The sequence below is a fragment of the Poromitra crassiceps genome (genome assembly GCF_964638095.1).
Source record: "Poromitra crassiceps genome assembly, chromosome: 22".
Lineage (NCBI taxonomy): Eukaryota > Metazoa > Chordata > Actinopteri > Beryciformes > Melamphaidae > Poromitra > Poromitra crassiceps.
Genome location: NC_139647.1, coordinates 5,861,784 through 5,877,146, shown reverse-complemented (window position 1 = coordinate 5,877,146; position 15,363 = coordinate 5,861,784). Strand labels below are relative to the sequence as shown.

At 42.9% G+C, this 15,363-nt stretch overlaps 2 protein-coding genes across 2 annotated transcripts in view; both read left to right on the top strand.

Moving 5' to 3' along the window:
* Window positions 1–15,363, top strand: part of LOC310796307 (E3 ubiquitin-protein ligase TRIM21-like) — a 58,981-nt gene that overhangs the window by 23,737 nt on the left and 19,881 nt on the right. The gene's annotated exons all lie outside the window — the stretch shown is intronic.
* Window positions 8,866–10,688, top strand: LOC310796120 (E3 ubiquitin-protein ligase TRIM21-like; the record flags this gene model as incomplete). The annotated part of the gene is made up of 2 exons (XM_083658267.1): window positions 8,866–9,427; window positions 9,542–10,688. The coding sequence occupies 2 exons, from the start codon at window positions 8,866–8,868 to the stop codon at window positions 10,594–10,596; spliced, it is 1,617 nt and encodes a 538-aa protein (XP_083514393.1). The 3' UTR covers window positions 10,597–10,688.

Sequence of the window (15,363 nt, the reverse complement as noted above, 5' to 3'; positions counted from 1 at the left end):
GATGTCACTCGAGCAATTGTGATGTCATCAGTGATGTCATAAATCCTTCCTGGCTCACCCTATATAAGTGGAAGCAGTGTGTCTTTTTACACGCAAGCAGCCAGTCCCATAAAACACCACCAGCAAGCATCCAGTCTGTCCATAAGACGAAAAAGCAGCTCCTGCTGGTACATCAGTTGTGTGACCCCACAGACCTGCAGCATAGGACCGAAGAGATACAAACTCCCCAGGTGGCTATTAATTGCTCAGCCTCCCTCTCCATCTAACATCAACTCCACCAGTACCTCATCCACGCTACAACAGTGAGGCAACAGGCAAGTAACTACTTTTGTTTGTGAATATACTGATTCCTACTTGTATTGTTGTGAGATGCCTCGCAACAAAAAACGGAATCAGATGATGAAAAAGCTACATGCTGCAAAGAAACCTGAACCTGCTTTGAATCCCTTAGTTTTAGCTATGCAATGTTCTAAGCAGACTGGATGGCATGCAGCAGAAGCAGATGATAGAACGCTCATCCATAAGAGACTTGAGACTTGACTTGGACTTGTGACCAAAGACGTGAGACTTGACTTGGAGTATAGATAAAAGACTTCAGCCTTGACTTGGGGACTCTAGCTCAAAGCCTTGAGACTTGCCCGGCCACGACCCATTGCTGTGCATCAGCTATAATTGTTTATTTATGTTTGTTTATTGTTTATTTGCACAAAGAAAATGAATAACAACAGATAGTACCTTAGAAAGTATCTTAATTAGCTATTATTAAGCTATACCTATTAGTAAGCTATTAGCTAACTAGTAAGTGCTTATTAAGCTAGCCTACTTTGAATGGTAACACACAAAGACTGTCATTGGTAACAGACGATAAATGGCGGTCAATTTATCCATAACCTTCGGATATGGAGAATACTTAGCCTACCTGTCCACGCGTCTGCATGTTTGAGCTACAACTTGCGCTGTGCCTTGCCAAAATCAAATTGCCTCCAATGCGAAGCAGCTGCTTATGCGAGCTGCAGGGCTAGCTCAGCGAGCTGCAAGGCAGGCGAACTCGCGTAGGGTGCAAGATGCCTAGTGGATTATAATTTCAATTTGAATGGTGAAATTAGATCCTACTTGATATCTTTAGTTTTGCTATGAGTTGTACCATGTTCATGAGAATCACACACCTGTGGCATTCTCAATCCTCCCATAGGACATGGATGAAAGGCCAGGGGGTCTCTGATTTCGGATATTGATGTGTCCAACTGCTGCTATGTCACAGCTATCAGAGGTACTGGTTTGGCTCTCTGGTGTAACTCCAGCTATAATGCCCATAACATGGAATGTGTTGTGGCCATCAATGGTTCTGATGTTATGGTCCAATAAGTGGGCGGGCGGTGTGTGTGCCACGATTGTGATGTCACGATTGTCATGTATCAGTGATGTCATCAGTGATGTCACTTGAGCAATTGTGATGTCATCAGTGATGTCACTTGAGCAATTGTGATGTCATCAGTGATGTCACTCGATCAGTGATGTCACTCGAGCAATTGTGATGTCATCAGTGATGTAATAACTCCTTCTGTGGTGTTTTATGGCAGTTGGCATCCTTTATGTTGCATTACCGCCTGGCTGAGGCTTTATAAGTGGTCGGAGTATAAGTAGGGAGAAGAGCACAAGTGGTAGGCTACATCATCTCCAGAGTAAGTGTTTATTGTTTATTTATGTTTGTTTATTGTTTATTTGCACAAAGAAAATGAATAACAGATAGTACAAGTATCTTAATAAGCTATTATTAAGCTATACCTATTATAGCTAACTAGTAAGTGCTTAACACATTGAATGCCAGCCATGTTTTCATTCCTGTAGGTAAGTTGTGCCAGGGGTGTTTTTGACGATTCTGGCTCATTTTAGAATAGCCGAGGATTCTTTTCTGTTAAGAATTCATGAACACCAATCATCTAAAAATAACTAATAGAATGTGTGCTTTCTCTGTCTAAAAGAGTTAGTTTGCAGAGTTAGTAGTTATGTAGATATTAGCCGTTGAGTACAGCATGGTTTCAGCGTCTGGAAATTTATTCAGAGATAAATGGCTTTTTGTGAAACAGTCACTTTAACCATTCATTTTTGGCATCAGTAAGACCGTCAGACCTTCTAAACAATAGTTTTGAACAGTAATTTCCTCCATAACAACAGGAAACACCCCTCTCATTCAAACTCCTCCCTCCGTGTGTCTTCTCCTCCTTCCTCCTGGCTGTACAGCGGGCGTGTCAGAAGCGCTTTTGCTGCTGCCTGCCTGTGTGCCTGCCTGCCTGCTTGCCTGCGTGCGGACGCTCCTTGTGCGAGTCAAGATGGGCCGGGGAATGCGTGGGCGATGGGCAGATGTTGATTCTGGCCTTTCTGAGGTGTTTCAAAGTGTGTTTCACCTATGATCTATTTTGCAAATCGCTCTCCGCTCTCTGTGTGCTGCTGCCGGTGCGCGGCCGCTCTCAGGCAAGACAAGTCTTGAATGGATTACTGTAAAATCGCCACGGCATTTCCTTGAACGGCTTGGTCCCGCGGCAGTTTTTTCTTTGATTTCGGTCGTCTGGGGGAGCACTGTCAACACTTAGTGGGTCGGTAAAATAGATTATACACATTATCTTGCTCCAATAGTGATCTCGAAGATGTAAAAGTTGTTGATTGATGTCCCACCGTCAAAAAAAAAAAATGTTTATGTAAGACGAGTAAACTCGGCTCTGGCACTTAAGCGTTGGATTATGTAAGACGAATTATTTCGGCTAAGCTAGCCTACTTTGAATGGTAACAGACAATGACTGTCATTGGTAACAGACAATAAATGGCGGTCAACTTACCCATAACCTTCGGATATGGAGACTTAGCCTACCTGTCCACTCATCTGCATGTTTGAGCTACAACTTGCGCTGTGCCTTGCCGAAATCAAATTGCCTCCAATGCGAGACTCGTGAATGACATGACTATGAAGTTATGGTTTGCGATGGCTGTCTGAGGGAACAAGATGTGCATGAAAACTCACCCTTTTCCACTAACTGTAACATTAGAACATATTAGCCACACTTACATTTTTTATGTTTTGTTTTGTTATGTTACAGTATGTTTGGTAGAGCTTTTCCCTAGCCCCACCCCTTTCCTGACCACACCCCCTCCCACCTCCCACATACACTCCCCCCATACACCTGTCCATGCCCCCTACCCACCTCTCGAATCCAGACTCTCTACGACCTTCCTATCCCTAGCAACAGACTCTTTTCCCTAGCCCCGCCCCCTCCATTGAGCCGACCCGGATCAGATCCGCTCCAAAATGTAATGGGTTCTTCCTTGGCCCATGCTACACCCTTCCAGCAAGTTTCATGAAAATCGGCCCAGTAGTTTTGCCGTAATCCTCCTGCTAACAGACAAACGGTCAGACAAACAGCACCGAAAACATCACCTCCTTTGTGGAGACAATGCCAAATTTGAGAATGTTCCACTACTGGGATTTTCTGGGATTTTCAGTATGTTAAATTGGAAGGTTTCAAGAGCTGAATACAACACAAATAATTTCTGTTGCAATTTGTTTAAGGTTGTGTCATTTTTTCTCACAGATTCCCTAGACTAATATATCTCATGGGCTGACTCACCAAAAGATGGTGCTGTGGCTCTAAACTACAGGTTTAACTACAGGTTTAACTACAAGACGTCTGCTCAGATGTGCGTTTACTGCGGTGGTTAAATCCCCGATCGTGTCTGCCTGGGCTGGGCTATCAGCTAAATTCTAATTTTGCTGAATTGATAGAACGGGGGTATTTACCCCACCCTGACCACGCCCCCAGCCAGGCTGAGCCAGCTAAGCCAGCATCTATGACGAGACTTGGCCTCAACATATAAGAGACAAGAGTGCCAAAGTCACACACTCTTCCATGTTCGGCATTGGACGTAAGGGATTTCATTCCCCATTCAATTTTCCCCCAGACGTTTCTAAAAATCACTATAAAAAGAGTTTGATTCAGTTATATTCAGAATCAGGAGCAGAATATGGAACATTTTACTCAGACCAAAACATTTATTTTTTATTTTTTGTCTGAACAAAATATTCTATGGTCTTTCCTGATCCAGAATAGCTGGATCACTTGACGAAGTAAAACTCTTCATAAGCATTTTATGAAACGTCTAGGGAAAAATGAATGGGGAATGAAATGTCTTAAGCCCCATGCTGAACCTGGAAGATGTTTGCACTCTATAATAAAGCAATACTAGGTAACATCACTCAGGTTTTTTAAAACCTTTTTCATGTTTTTTAACAGATTTTTAACTACAGAGAATCATCAATAAATCCTCCAAAATAATCTACACCCCCCTTCCGTCACTTGTATCACTCCACCGCCAAAGGACAATAAATAGAGCTAAAAAAATCATTTCTGACCCCACTCACCCAGCATACCACATCTTCCAGCTGTTGCCCTCTGGGAGGCGCTACAGGTCTCTGCCCACCAAGACAACCCGTTTTAAAAACAGTTTCTTCCCCACTGCTATAAGGACACTGAACTCTATATAACAACCCCCATATCACTGCTGCTATAACTGTATTGTGTACTGTTATTGTGTTTTATGTATGTATGTATCATGATGTTGGACATTGCTTACGTATGAACTGTACTGAAAACAAATTCCACCAGCCTGGCTGTGTGGTCATTAAAGAATCTAATCTAATCTAATCTAATGTAAGGAAAGATTGCCAGCTACAATGATGATGAAGGGGAGAACATGACTAATTCACTCTCCTTGATTTTGTTGTTTTTACTTTCAGCTAAAATTATTTATTTAATTATGACCAAACCAAACCTTAATGCACAGTTCAGCATAGCATGCAGCTGCAATACACTTACATTATTAGTAGTGGATTGTACCTGCCATTTGCATCAGGAAGAAGCTTAGCCTATTGATTTTGAATTCCCAGATAGATAATATAGATAGATTTTATCTTTTTATTTTTATTTGATCAGAAATTGATTATTCACCAGATATACATAGCCTACATAACAAGCTTCTATCTGTAACTTAATTCAAACCAAAAGAAAGAAGATTTTCCAGAGTTAAACGGAGTTCAATGTATTTTGTGAAGTCTATACAGTATGAGTGTTAGTGAATGCTTTATAAGCTGTTCTTTCAACTCATAATTCTAAGTCACAAGATGTGAACTCATGATTTTAAGTCATTATGGACTTTTAAGTTGAAATCGACAAACACATTTTCACTAATGATTTCACAAAAAGTGTGGACCAAAGCAGCTCAAAAGGCAATAGTATACAAAGTGAAAAAAGGTGGAGCTACTTGGAGTTTTAAGGCAATATTTAATACGAAGTAATATATCTGTGTAAAAGCAGTTACAAAACAGAATATATCTTCAATATACTACGGGCAAAGAAAACGCAACGCGTTTCAACCACGCAGGTCTTCCTCAGGCAGTGTTAGCTGGGCGTCGGCCGCCACACCTGTGTATATAAGGTAAATACGTGGCACAAGTCAGTTGGGATGACGTAGGGTGGGCAGTGCTATGACATCACAATATAGGATGGGCCTTATTAAAGCAACGGGGATAGCAACATCATACACAAGTAATAATAAATAGACAATAATGGTTGCAGCAGATAGATGTAGAAACAGTCTATAGGCTATAGGCTATAAGTTATAGGCTAGGGAGGAAAAACTAGGGGGGGACACAGCAGAACACAACATATGGACCCGGGCAACAATATCATAATTAAATACAACACAATTAAATAAAGCACGTCAGGTCAAGCTCCTCGTTAAGTCCAAGACTGTGTTGATGGTATGAATCCAGCGCGCTTCACGCTGTAATAGATTTCTGTCCAGATCCCCGCCCCTTGGGTGCGGTTTGACCAAGTCCAGTGCCCAGAAACGGAGATCAGCATCAGAGTGATTATGCTGTACAAAGTGTTCCACCAACGGGGCTTTAGTGTCTCGGTGACGAATTGCGCTCTTGTGTTCCGTTACGCGTGTGCGTAACGGACGAGTCGTCTTGCCAATGTCCCACCGTGGGCAGGGACAGGAGATAGCATACACTATCCCCTGTGATGCGCAGGTGGTGAGGTGTTTGAGGTGGATGGTTACTCCATTTGGGAACGAGAGGGATTTGGCTTTGTTGGCTCGGGGGCAACATGAACAGTGTCCACACGGGTAGTGGGGGTGTGGAATGTTTTGACCAGACTGTCCCTGATGTTTTGGTTCCTGGTGAAGGCTATCCTGGGTGGTGTGGTGAAGGTTTCATGTACTTGTAGTACTCTCCAATGTTTTAAACAGGCAGCATTTAATTTGATTGGCTAGGGGAGAGTACTGGAGGGTGGCTGTGACTCTGGGTGGGGTAGGGTCCGGTGTCTTGGGCTGTAGCAGGATGTCCCTGTGTGAATGTAGGGCGCGTTTATACGTGTGGGAGATGGGTCTCCGCCCATACCCTCTCTCATGGAATCTCAGTCGCATCTGAGTAGCCTTATCGACAAAATCACGTTTGTCACTGCATAATCTGCGAAAGCGCATAAATTGTCCCGTGGGCAGATTATCCTTGAGATGAGAGGGGTGATAGCTGGTGGCGTGGAGGAGGGTGTTCCTGTCTGTGGGCTTACGATAGATAGATGAGTGTAATTTATTATTGTATTTGTAAAAAGAGACGTCCAAGAAATTAATCCGGTCGGGGTGCTGGTCTATGGTGAAGCGGAGGTGGGGGTTCCAGGTATTGAGCAGGGTATGAAATTCTAACAGTGATGTGGATGAGCCGTGCCAGGATCAGGAGGACGTCATCGATGTATCTGCGCCACAGGATAATAGAGCTGATGAAAGGGTTAGCGCTGGGGTTGTATACAAAATCTTTCTCAAAGGCACCCACGTATAGATTTGCTATACTGGGGGCCGCGGCGCAGCCCATAGCGACCCCCGAGGTCTGGAGATAATAATCCCTGTTGAACACAAAGTAGTTGTGGACAAGGCTAATCTCAGCCAGAGAGGCTATGAGCTCTCTATTGCCCCCTGTTGTGGAATGTTGGTATATAATGATTCGATGTCCATGGTGGCCAATATGACAGATGACACATCTATGTCTAGTTGATCTATGATGCAGAGGAAATCAGCTGAGTCCTGGATGTATGCTGGTAGTCTGTGGACAAAAGGCTGTATATAGTGGTCAACAAATTTAGATAGGGGCTCCAGCAGAGACTCATTTCCTGAAACAATCAGGCGGCCAGGAGGAGGGGTCTTATTTTTATGAATTTTAGGGAGCAGATACAGAGCTGGGGTCCTGTGGTGTTTACGTAGCAGGAACCTGTGGTCACGTTTGGTGATATGGCCAGCCTGAAGAGCATTGTCTATGAGGGATTTGATGATTACCCGGGTGCGAGGCCCCGGATCGCTGCTGCAGTGTTTATATGTGATGGAATCAGAGAGCTGGCGCACAGCTTCAGCAGTGTAGTCAGAGAAGTTTTGAATGACGACCGCTCCGCCCTTTGTCAGCAGGTCGGATCACAATCGAGTTGTCACGTTGTAGTTCTGTGAGGGCTGCTCTTTCCCTGCGGGATAGGTTCTGCCTGACAGGGGGGATGCTCTGTTCGAGAGCAGAGATATCCTGATGGACGAGCTTACTATACGTGTCTATGGCAGAATCTATAATACCAGGTGGTATGAAGGAGGAGGGGGGTGCGAGAGCTGGGGGGGTACTGTCAGTGCTGTTAAGGTGCCTAAAGTATAATCTGAGCCTGAGTTTACGGATGAATTTGTGTAAATTGATTCTGGTATTGAATGGCTGATACTTGGCAGTGGGGACAAATGACAGTCCTTTAGAGAGCAGGTCTAGATGTGGCTGTGAGAGGAGCTTACTGGACAAGTTAATCACTGGTATGGGTTGTGGGAGCTCCTGGTGTAGTAGCGGGGCTGCTGGAACTGGGACCCCCCGTCCCAGTCCTGAAAAGGGACGGGGGGTCAGATTGGTGGAACACTTTGTACAGCATCATCACTCTGATGCTGATCTCCGTTTCTGGGCACTGGACTTGGTCAAACCGCACCCAAGGGGCGGGGATCTGGACAGAAATCTATTACAGCGTGAAGTGCGCTGGATTCATACCATCAACACAGTCAGCCCGCATGGACTTAACGAGGAGCTTGACCTGACGTGCTTTATTTAATTGTGTTGTATTTAATTATGATATTGTTGCCCGGGTCCATATGTTGTGTTCTGCTGTGTCCGTGTCCCCCCTCTGTTTTTCCTCCCTAGCCTATAACTTATAGCCTATAGCCTATAGACTGTTTCTACATCTATCTGATGTAACCATTATTGTCTATTTATTATTACTGGTGTATGATGTTGCTATCCCCGTTGCTTTAATAAGGCCCATCCTATATTGTGATGTCATAGCACTGCCCACCCTACGTCATCCCAACTGACTTGTGCCACGTATTTGCCTTATACACAGGTGCGGCGGCCGACGCCCAGCTAACACTGCCTGAGGAAGACCTGCGTGGTTGAAACGCGTTGCGTTTTGTTTGCCCGTAGTATATTGAAGATATATTCTGTTTTGTAACTGCTTGTACACAGATATATTACTTCGTATTAAATATTGCCTTAAAACTCCAAGTAGCTTTACCTTTTTTCACTAATGATTTCACTAAATTGACTGAGTTTTTACAGTGGATGGGATGCTTCCCTGTTTTAATTTTGCACTGAGACTGTGAAGTGAAGTGTGATCAACTACACATACCTCAAAATTATGTTTGACAATATAGCAATAATCTAAATTTGATATTTTTTAATATGAACATTCAAGAATTGTGTGTTACAGTGTTGTTGTTTTACACTTTCACTTTAGGTCTCAGCGTCTAGATATGTCTGCTGCCAGCTGTCTCCTATCTGAAGATCAGTTGCTGTGCTCCATCTGTCTGGAGGTGTTCACTGATCCAGTCTCCACATCATGTGGACACAACTTCTGCAAGAACTGTATCACACAGCACTGGGATGTTAATGCCCCATGCAAGTGTCCCATGTGGAATACGATTTTTGTCAGAAGACCTGACCTACAGGTCATTACTTCCCTATCTGAGATGTCTGCTCAGTTCAGAAAGTCAGCTCAGATGAAAGCCAGCAGCAGTCCAGACCAGTGGGCCAAACCAGTAGATGTTCCCTGTGATGTCTGCACTAAGCCCAAACGGAAGGCCCTGAAGTCATGCCTGGTGTGTCTGACCTCCTACTGTGAGACTCACCTGGAGCCTCATCAGAGAATGAAAAGACACAAGCTGATCGATCCTGTGGAGAACCTGGAAGGCAGGGTGTGTAAGAAGCATGACAGACTGCTGGAGCTGTTCTGCAAGACTGACCAGATGTGTGTGTGTCTGCGCTGCGCTGTTTTAGACCACAAGTCACATGACATTGTTCCTCTGAAAGAAGAATGTGAAGGAAAGAAGACTGAGCTGGGGAAGACAGATGCTGAAAATCAGCAGAAGATCCAGGAGAGAAAACTGAAGATTCAGGAGATCAAACACTCACTAGAGCTCAGCAAGGAAGATGCAGAGAGAGAGATAGCAGACAGTGTGCCGGTCTTCACTATTCTGAAGCAGTGTGTGGAGAGAGGCCAGGCTGAGCTTATTGAGACAATTGAAAACAAGCAGAAAACAACAGAGAAACATGCTGAAGGCTTCATCAAAGAGCTAGAACAGGAAATCTCTGAGCTGAGGAAGAGCAGCGCTGAGGTGGAACAGCTCAAATGCACTCAAGACCACATCCACCTCCTCCAAAGCTTCCCATCCGTGAACACTCCTCCACACACCAAGGACTGGACAGAGGTCAATGTCCATTCAACATATGAGGGGACTGTGAGGAGAGCTGTGGAGAAGCTGGAGGAGACTCTCGAGAAAGAGACTGCTCAGTTCAGAAAGTCAGCTCAAAAGAAAGCCAGCACCTACTGGCCGATAATAATCATGATCATAATCATTATTAGTGCCATCATCATACATCACTTCATCCCTCTGACAAAGACTGAGCAGAACAGTGTCCAGCAGTATGCAGTGGATGTGACTCTGAATCCTGATACAGCACAAGCCAAGCTCATCCTGTCTGATGATGGGAAACAAGTATATACTGGTGATGTAAGGAAGGATCTCCCAGACAACCCAGAGAGATTTGATCTCTGTGCCATTGTCTTAGGAAAGCAGAGCTTCTCTTCAGGAAGGTTTTACTACGAGGTTCAGGTTCAAGGGAAGACTGCCTGGAGTTTAGGAGTGGCCAGAGGGTCGATTAACAGGAAGGGAATGATCACTCTGAACCCACAGAATGGCTTCTGGACTATATGGTTGAGGAATGGAAATGAGTACACAGCTAAGACTAGCCCTGCTGTCAGCCTCTCTCTGGAGAGGAAGCCTCAGAAGGTGGGGGTGTTTGTGGATTATGAGGAGGGTCTGGTCTCCTTTTATGACGTAGATGCTGCAGCTCTTATCTACTCCTTTACTGGCTGCACCTTCACTGAGGAACTCTACCCATACTTCGGTGCCTGTTCTAATGAGGGAGGTAAAAACTCTGCTCCTCTGATCATCTCTCCTATAATACCTATAATATATATATAATAATTAGTTTTGGATTAACTGATATTTAAGATATTAACAAATTTGTTACATGTTGTTTGAATGACATAATGTAATGTAATTAGACATACATCCCCCCCTCAGGTAACTGTTATAGCATTCTAATAAAAAAATATAAACTATATACACACATATATGACAAGGGAGTACATGGGGGACCTTATCAGTGATGTCATAAATCCCACAACATGTTGCAGCCCAGAGTCTCCGCCCTAGAAATTGAGCTGTACGGCGAGCGGTGTTAGTCACAATGGGGGGGGGGGGGGGGGGGGGGGGGTCACACTTGTCTGTTGTTCTTTAAATGGAGCTCAGCTCTCCACTGAGAGAAGACTTAGACAAACTCGCTGTCTGTGGAAAAAGCCCAGTAACTATGTCTCTATACCTTTCTTCTTCTCAACAAAATGATCATGAAAAATATGTTAAAGGAATGTTAAAATCCAGATTCTGGTTAATATGGTACATGGTGTATTCTGCTTTATACACTGTTTTTCTTTTATGTATGGTATTACTACTTGTTGCAAAAACTAAGGAGTGTGAAAACTACCAATTGTCTAGTTTCATTGTAACATGTACAGGTGATGAACTAAATAGGTGATTACTGTCATAGCAGTGTATACCGAGTAGTGTTGAGTACTCTAGACCGGTCTTGGTCTCAAGACCACATTTTGATGGTCTCGGTCTCGTCTCAGACTCGCCCTCCATCGGTCTTGGTCTTGCCTCGGTCTCGGACAAGCCGGACTCTGGATTTTATTTCAAGACCAGCCAAGACCACAACTGCAGTGACATCATTACTTGCCTGTGTATATTTTTTAACTGTGATTGGGTGTAAAAATCCCTCCTTCAATCGCAACCAATAACCTTGCAGTTTGAAAGTTTGTAGCCACTCCCCTCATGTTCATGCACAAAGGAAGACAACACAGGTCAACAAGGTGGCTGGAGAGATGTCTCCAAATCATCAGTCATATGATTGGCTTATAAACCACAAGGGGGAGGAGTCATAATTTAGCAGCAGTAAGGAGTTTTACACTTCATTCTGTCCACTGTGTTGAGCCTTTCTGAAGGTCAGTGATAAGGAATTACAGTGTTTCAGATCAAAGGATTGCATTCTGTCACTGAGTATATATATACTGTACAGACATTTATATTTTACTATCATTCCTAAATAATGATTTATTTCATTGTTAGCAGAGCAATAGTGCAGAATTGAGTACTTTTCAATGTTCCTCACGCTTCCACAGAATGTGGGAAGTCTGCTTTTAGTTATTATGCTCCTTGGTCCTGGAATCATCTCCAGAAAGATGCAAACCTGGATCTCCTCATCCCTCAGGATGGGTTTAAAGGTCTGCTGCAGTCTTTAAAAACTGACGTTTGTAGCCGTTTTATTTGAGATTGTACACTGTGTAATTAGTATATTTGCATGTATTCCTTTAATTGTATTTTGTGGTTTTGTGTTGTATTGTTGTAACTTCTGCTGTTGCTCTTGAGGTTATCCCCTCTAACATAAGAGGTGGTGACAGACTAAAGAAAGACCTTTTGCATTGTGAGCTTACAGGCCACAACATATCCAGGCCTAAATGATGAAATTGACTTTCTGCCATTCCTCTGAGTCCCAACTCAGTTCTTCTGTTCTTTGGTGCTTATCTATAAACTATATATGCATTTACCCAGTCATTGATCTATATACTTTTACTGTTTTCTACCTCGAGCACATTGCAAGTTAACCTGACATACTTTGACTGTACTTGTCTTTCTGATTACTTGCTCTATTTTTCATCACTGCACAGGTGACTAGATAATAATTATCATTTGGCCTTTTTGGATACTACAAATCTTATTGTGTATGCACCTAATCCTCTTTTCATGGTACTTTTGTCTTCCTTGAGACTAATTTGAAATTGCATTAGTTGGACATCTTCGGTATCTGATTTAGTTCCCCTTTTCAGTAATCACTGAATGTACCTAAACTATATCACTTTTTGCTATTATATTTGTACTTTTTTGTTCACATCTTTGATGATATGCTTGTATGAAACCTTTAACCCAGGCTCTTTGGCACCACCTTTTGGCCCCAAGGCCTCATGTGCTGGGTGGAGTGTCACAACAGCTGGTATATATTCCAGACTGATTATGTGTTAACCAGACCCTGATGAAGACCTAGCAGGTCGATACGCGTTGGTCTGTCTAATTGCCTATGCTCGATTAAAATATATATTTCTACTTGAAGACGGAGTACCTTAGTTTTATTCCATGGTGGTCTGCATCAAAACCTGGGGACTGACATCAAGCAAGACCTCCTGGATTCTGATTGTCTAATACTATTACCTGCCCCACTAATGAGCACCTGTCGGATGAGCCATCAGATCCATGCAGCGCTTCCCTCTTCTGCTGTATACTACTTGTTGTAACTTCTGTTTGCTGTTTTCTTGGCCAGGGCTCCCATGTAAAACAGATGGCCATCTCAATGGGACTCACAAATAAAGGATACATAAAAAATAAATAAAAATAAAGGTTAAGACATTATTATAGTGAGGGTCTTTTTTCCTTTTTTGGTCTTGAAAATGGTCTGGATGGATGCACAGTGAAAACATGTTGCATATAAATAAATGCATATCTTCTAATATCGATCGCAGCCCCTGAATCCAATCATATAGAAATCGTGATATCGGCAAATATGGCATCATTGTCCAATGAATCCATATACATGTAGTATTGTATTGAGATCAAACGTGTGATTCCCACCCTTCCAAGAGCCATGGGTGGAAAGATGGAGGATTTGTGCTGTATAGGAATACACATGACCAGTGTGCATGTGTGCATCTGTGTGTGTGTGTGTGTGTGTGTGTGTGTGTGTGTGTGTGTGTGTGTGTGTGTGTGTGTGTGTGTGTGTGTGTGTGTGTGAGAGAGTGAGTGAGTGAGTGAGTGAGTGAGTGAGAGAGAGAGAGAGAGAGAGAGAGAGAGAGAGACACTAACAGTCTCACTGCAAGAAAATGTAAACAAGCACACCTGACTCAGTTTGTCGAGGAACGGCCTCAGTTGTCCCCACAACACCTCCCTTGGTGTTGGTGTGTCCTCCTCCCTCAACTGTCCACTCTCTTGACTCATCGTAAGAGTAACGTCATCCTGTAACAGACACAATTTGTGATATTAAAACAATCTAAAACAGAGGTTTTCTAAGTGAGAGGCGGGCCCTTTCCAGGGGGGCTCCAAACAGTTTCAGGGAAGGCTCAGTGAATGGAAGTTAACATTATATCATTATTTCATTAGTTATCAAAAGGAGATCACATCGAATAACCTAAATGTGTGTGATTTGGTTAAAGAGATCATTTACAATTTTTTCCCTCCACTTTCCCAGAGTCAGAAACAAATACATGCCTTCAGACCGACCTTAATTTATGTATTTGGTGTAGTCTGATGTCAAACAGCAATATCAGGCTATCTTGGCTCAATTATTGAGTGTCTACAGGATTTATGATCCATACAGGTATTGAGTAGGGTTGTCAAAAGTATCGATAGTATCGATAAGTATCAATACTAAAAATATGAAACGGATACAATACTAATTTGCAACAATATCAATATCATAGCTTAGAATATAGCTTTCTCTTAATGAAAAATCAATCATACTACTGATTTCTCCCTCCCTGCCATTGGTGGGTATCTGTTGCTTCAACAAGCTCAAAGTGTTGTGATAGGCTGATGACTAGAGCAGGTGTAATCTGTTGTGTTCTGATAGGCTGATGACTAGAGCAGGTGTAATCTGCTGTGTTCTGATAGGCTGATGACTAGAGCAGGTGTAATCTGCTGTGTAAGTGCAAAGTTTTTAATGAGTTATATCAGGCCTAGATTATGGAGACGTGTGCGTCTGTCTGTCCATCTGTCTTTGTTTATTTTTTATGCCTCTGGATGTGTTTTCACCCCCCTGCGTGGTATTGAAAATGGTATCAAGTATCGATATTTTCGGTATCGATGTAGAAATTCTAGTATCGTGACATCCCTAGTATTGAGTGAAATGTAGTAGTAAATACGTAAACTAAGGGGGGGGGGGCAGTCTCAGACTTTAAAACCCCTGATCTAAAACATTTAGCCACAATGTTATATCACATGACACAGTGAAGGATAGAGAGAAATAACAGCAATATGATATCATGCATTACATAGATTTCTACTTGCCTGACTAATGTTGCAGTGTCTCTCCACTGTCTCATCCTGCAGCGTGTCTGGTCTGACATGATGTGATGACGTGTGTTGTAGCCTACTGCTCTGCGTCCTGTTGATAGAAACATGTTTTTTTAATGAACAAATTACAGATGAATTTCATGAATAACATTCACCTAATTGCAAAAGTAATAGAGATGACTTAAAGTCCCTACAATAAACTTTAACTGGTATGAAACAATCTAAATGTAATACAGATACATCTATATCAGTGGTTTAACGTCAAGGACCCCTATACTGACACAAATTAGACCACACACACACACACACACACACACACACACACACACACACACACACACACACACACACACACACACACACACACACACACACACACACACACACACACACACACACAGCCATTTGATAACCCTTTGTCCCAGGGTCTCCCATCTGATCATATTTTTATTTTTAGTTGTTTTATTACAGAAAGTGTATGAAACTCATGACCAAAACAGTCACACATTCTGTCATTGTGTTACTCATGGATGCAGAGTTCCTACACCTTCCTCATCAAATTCAAGGACCTTT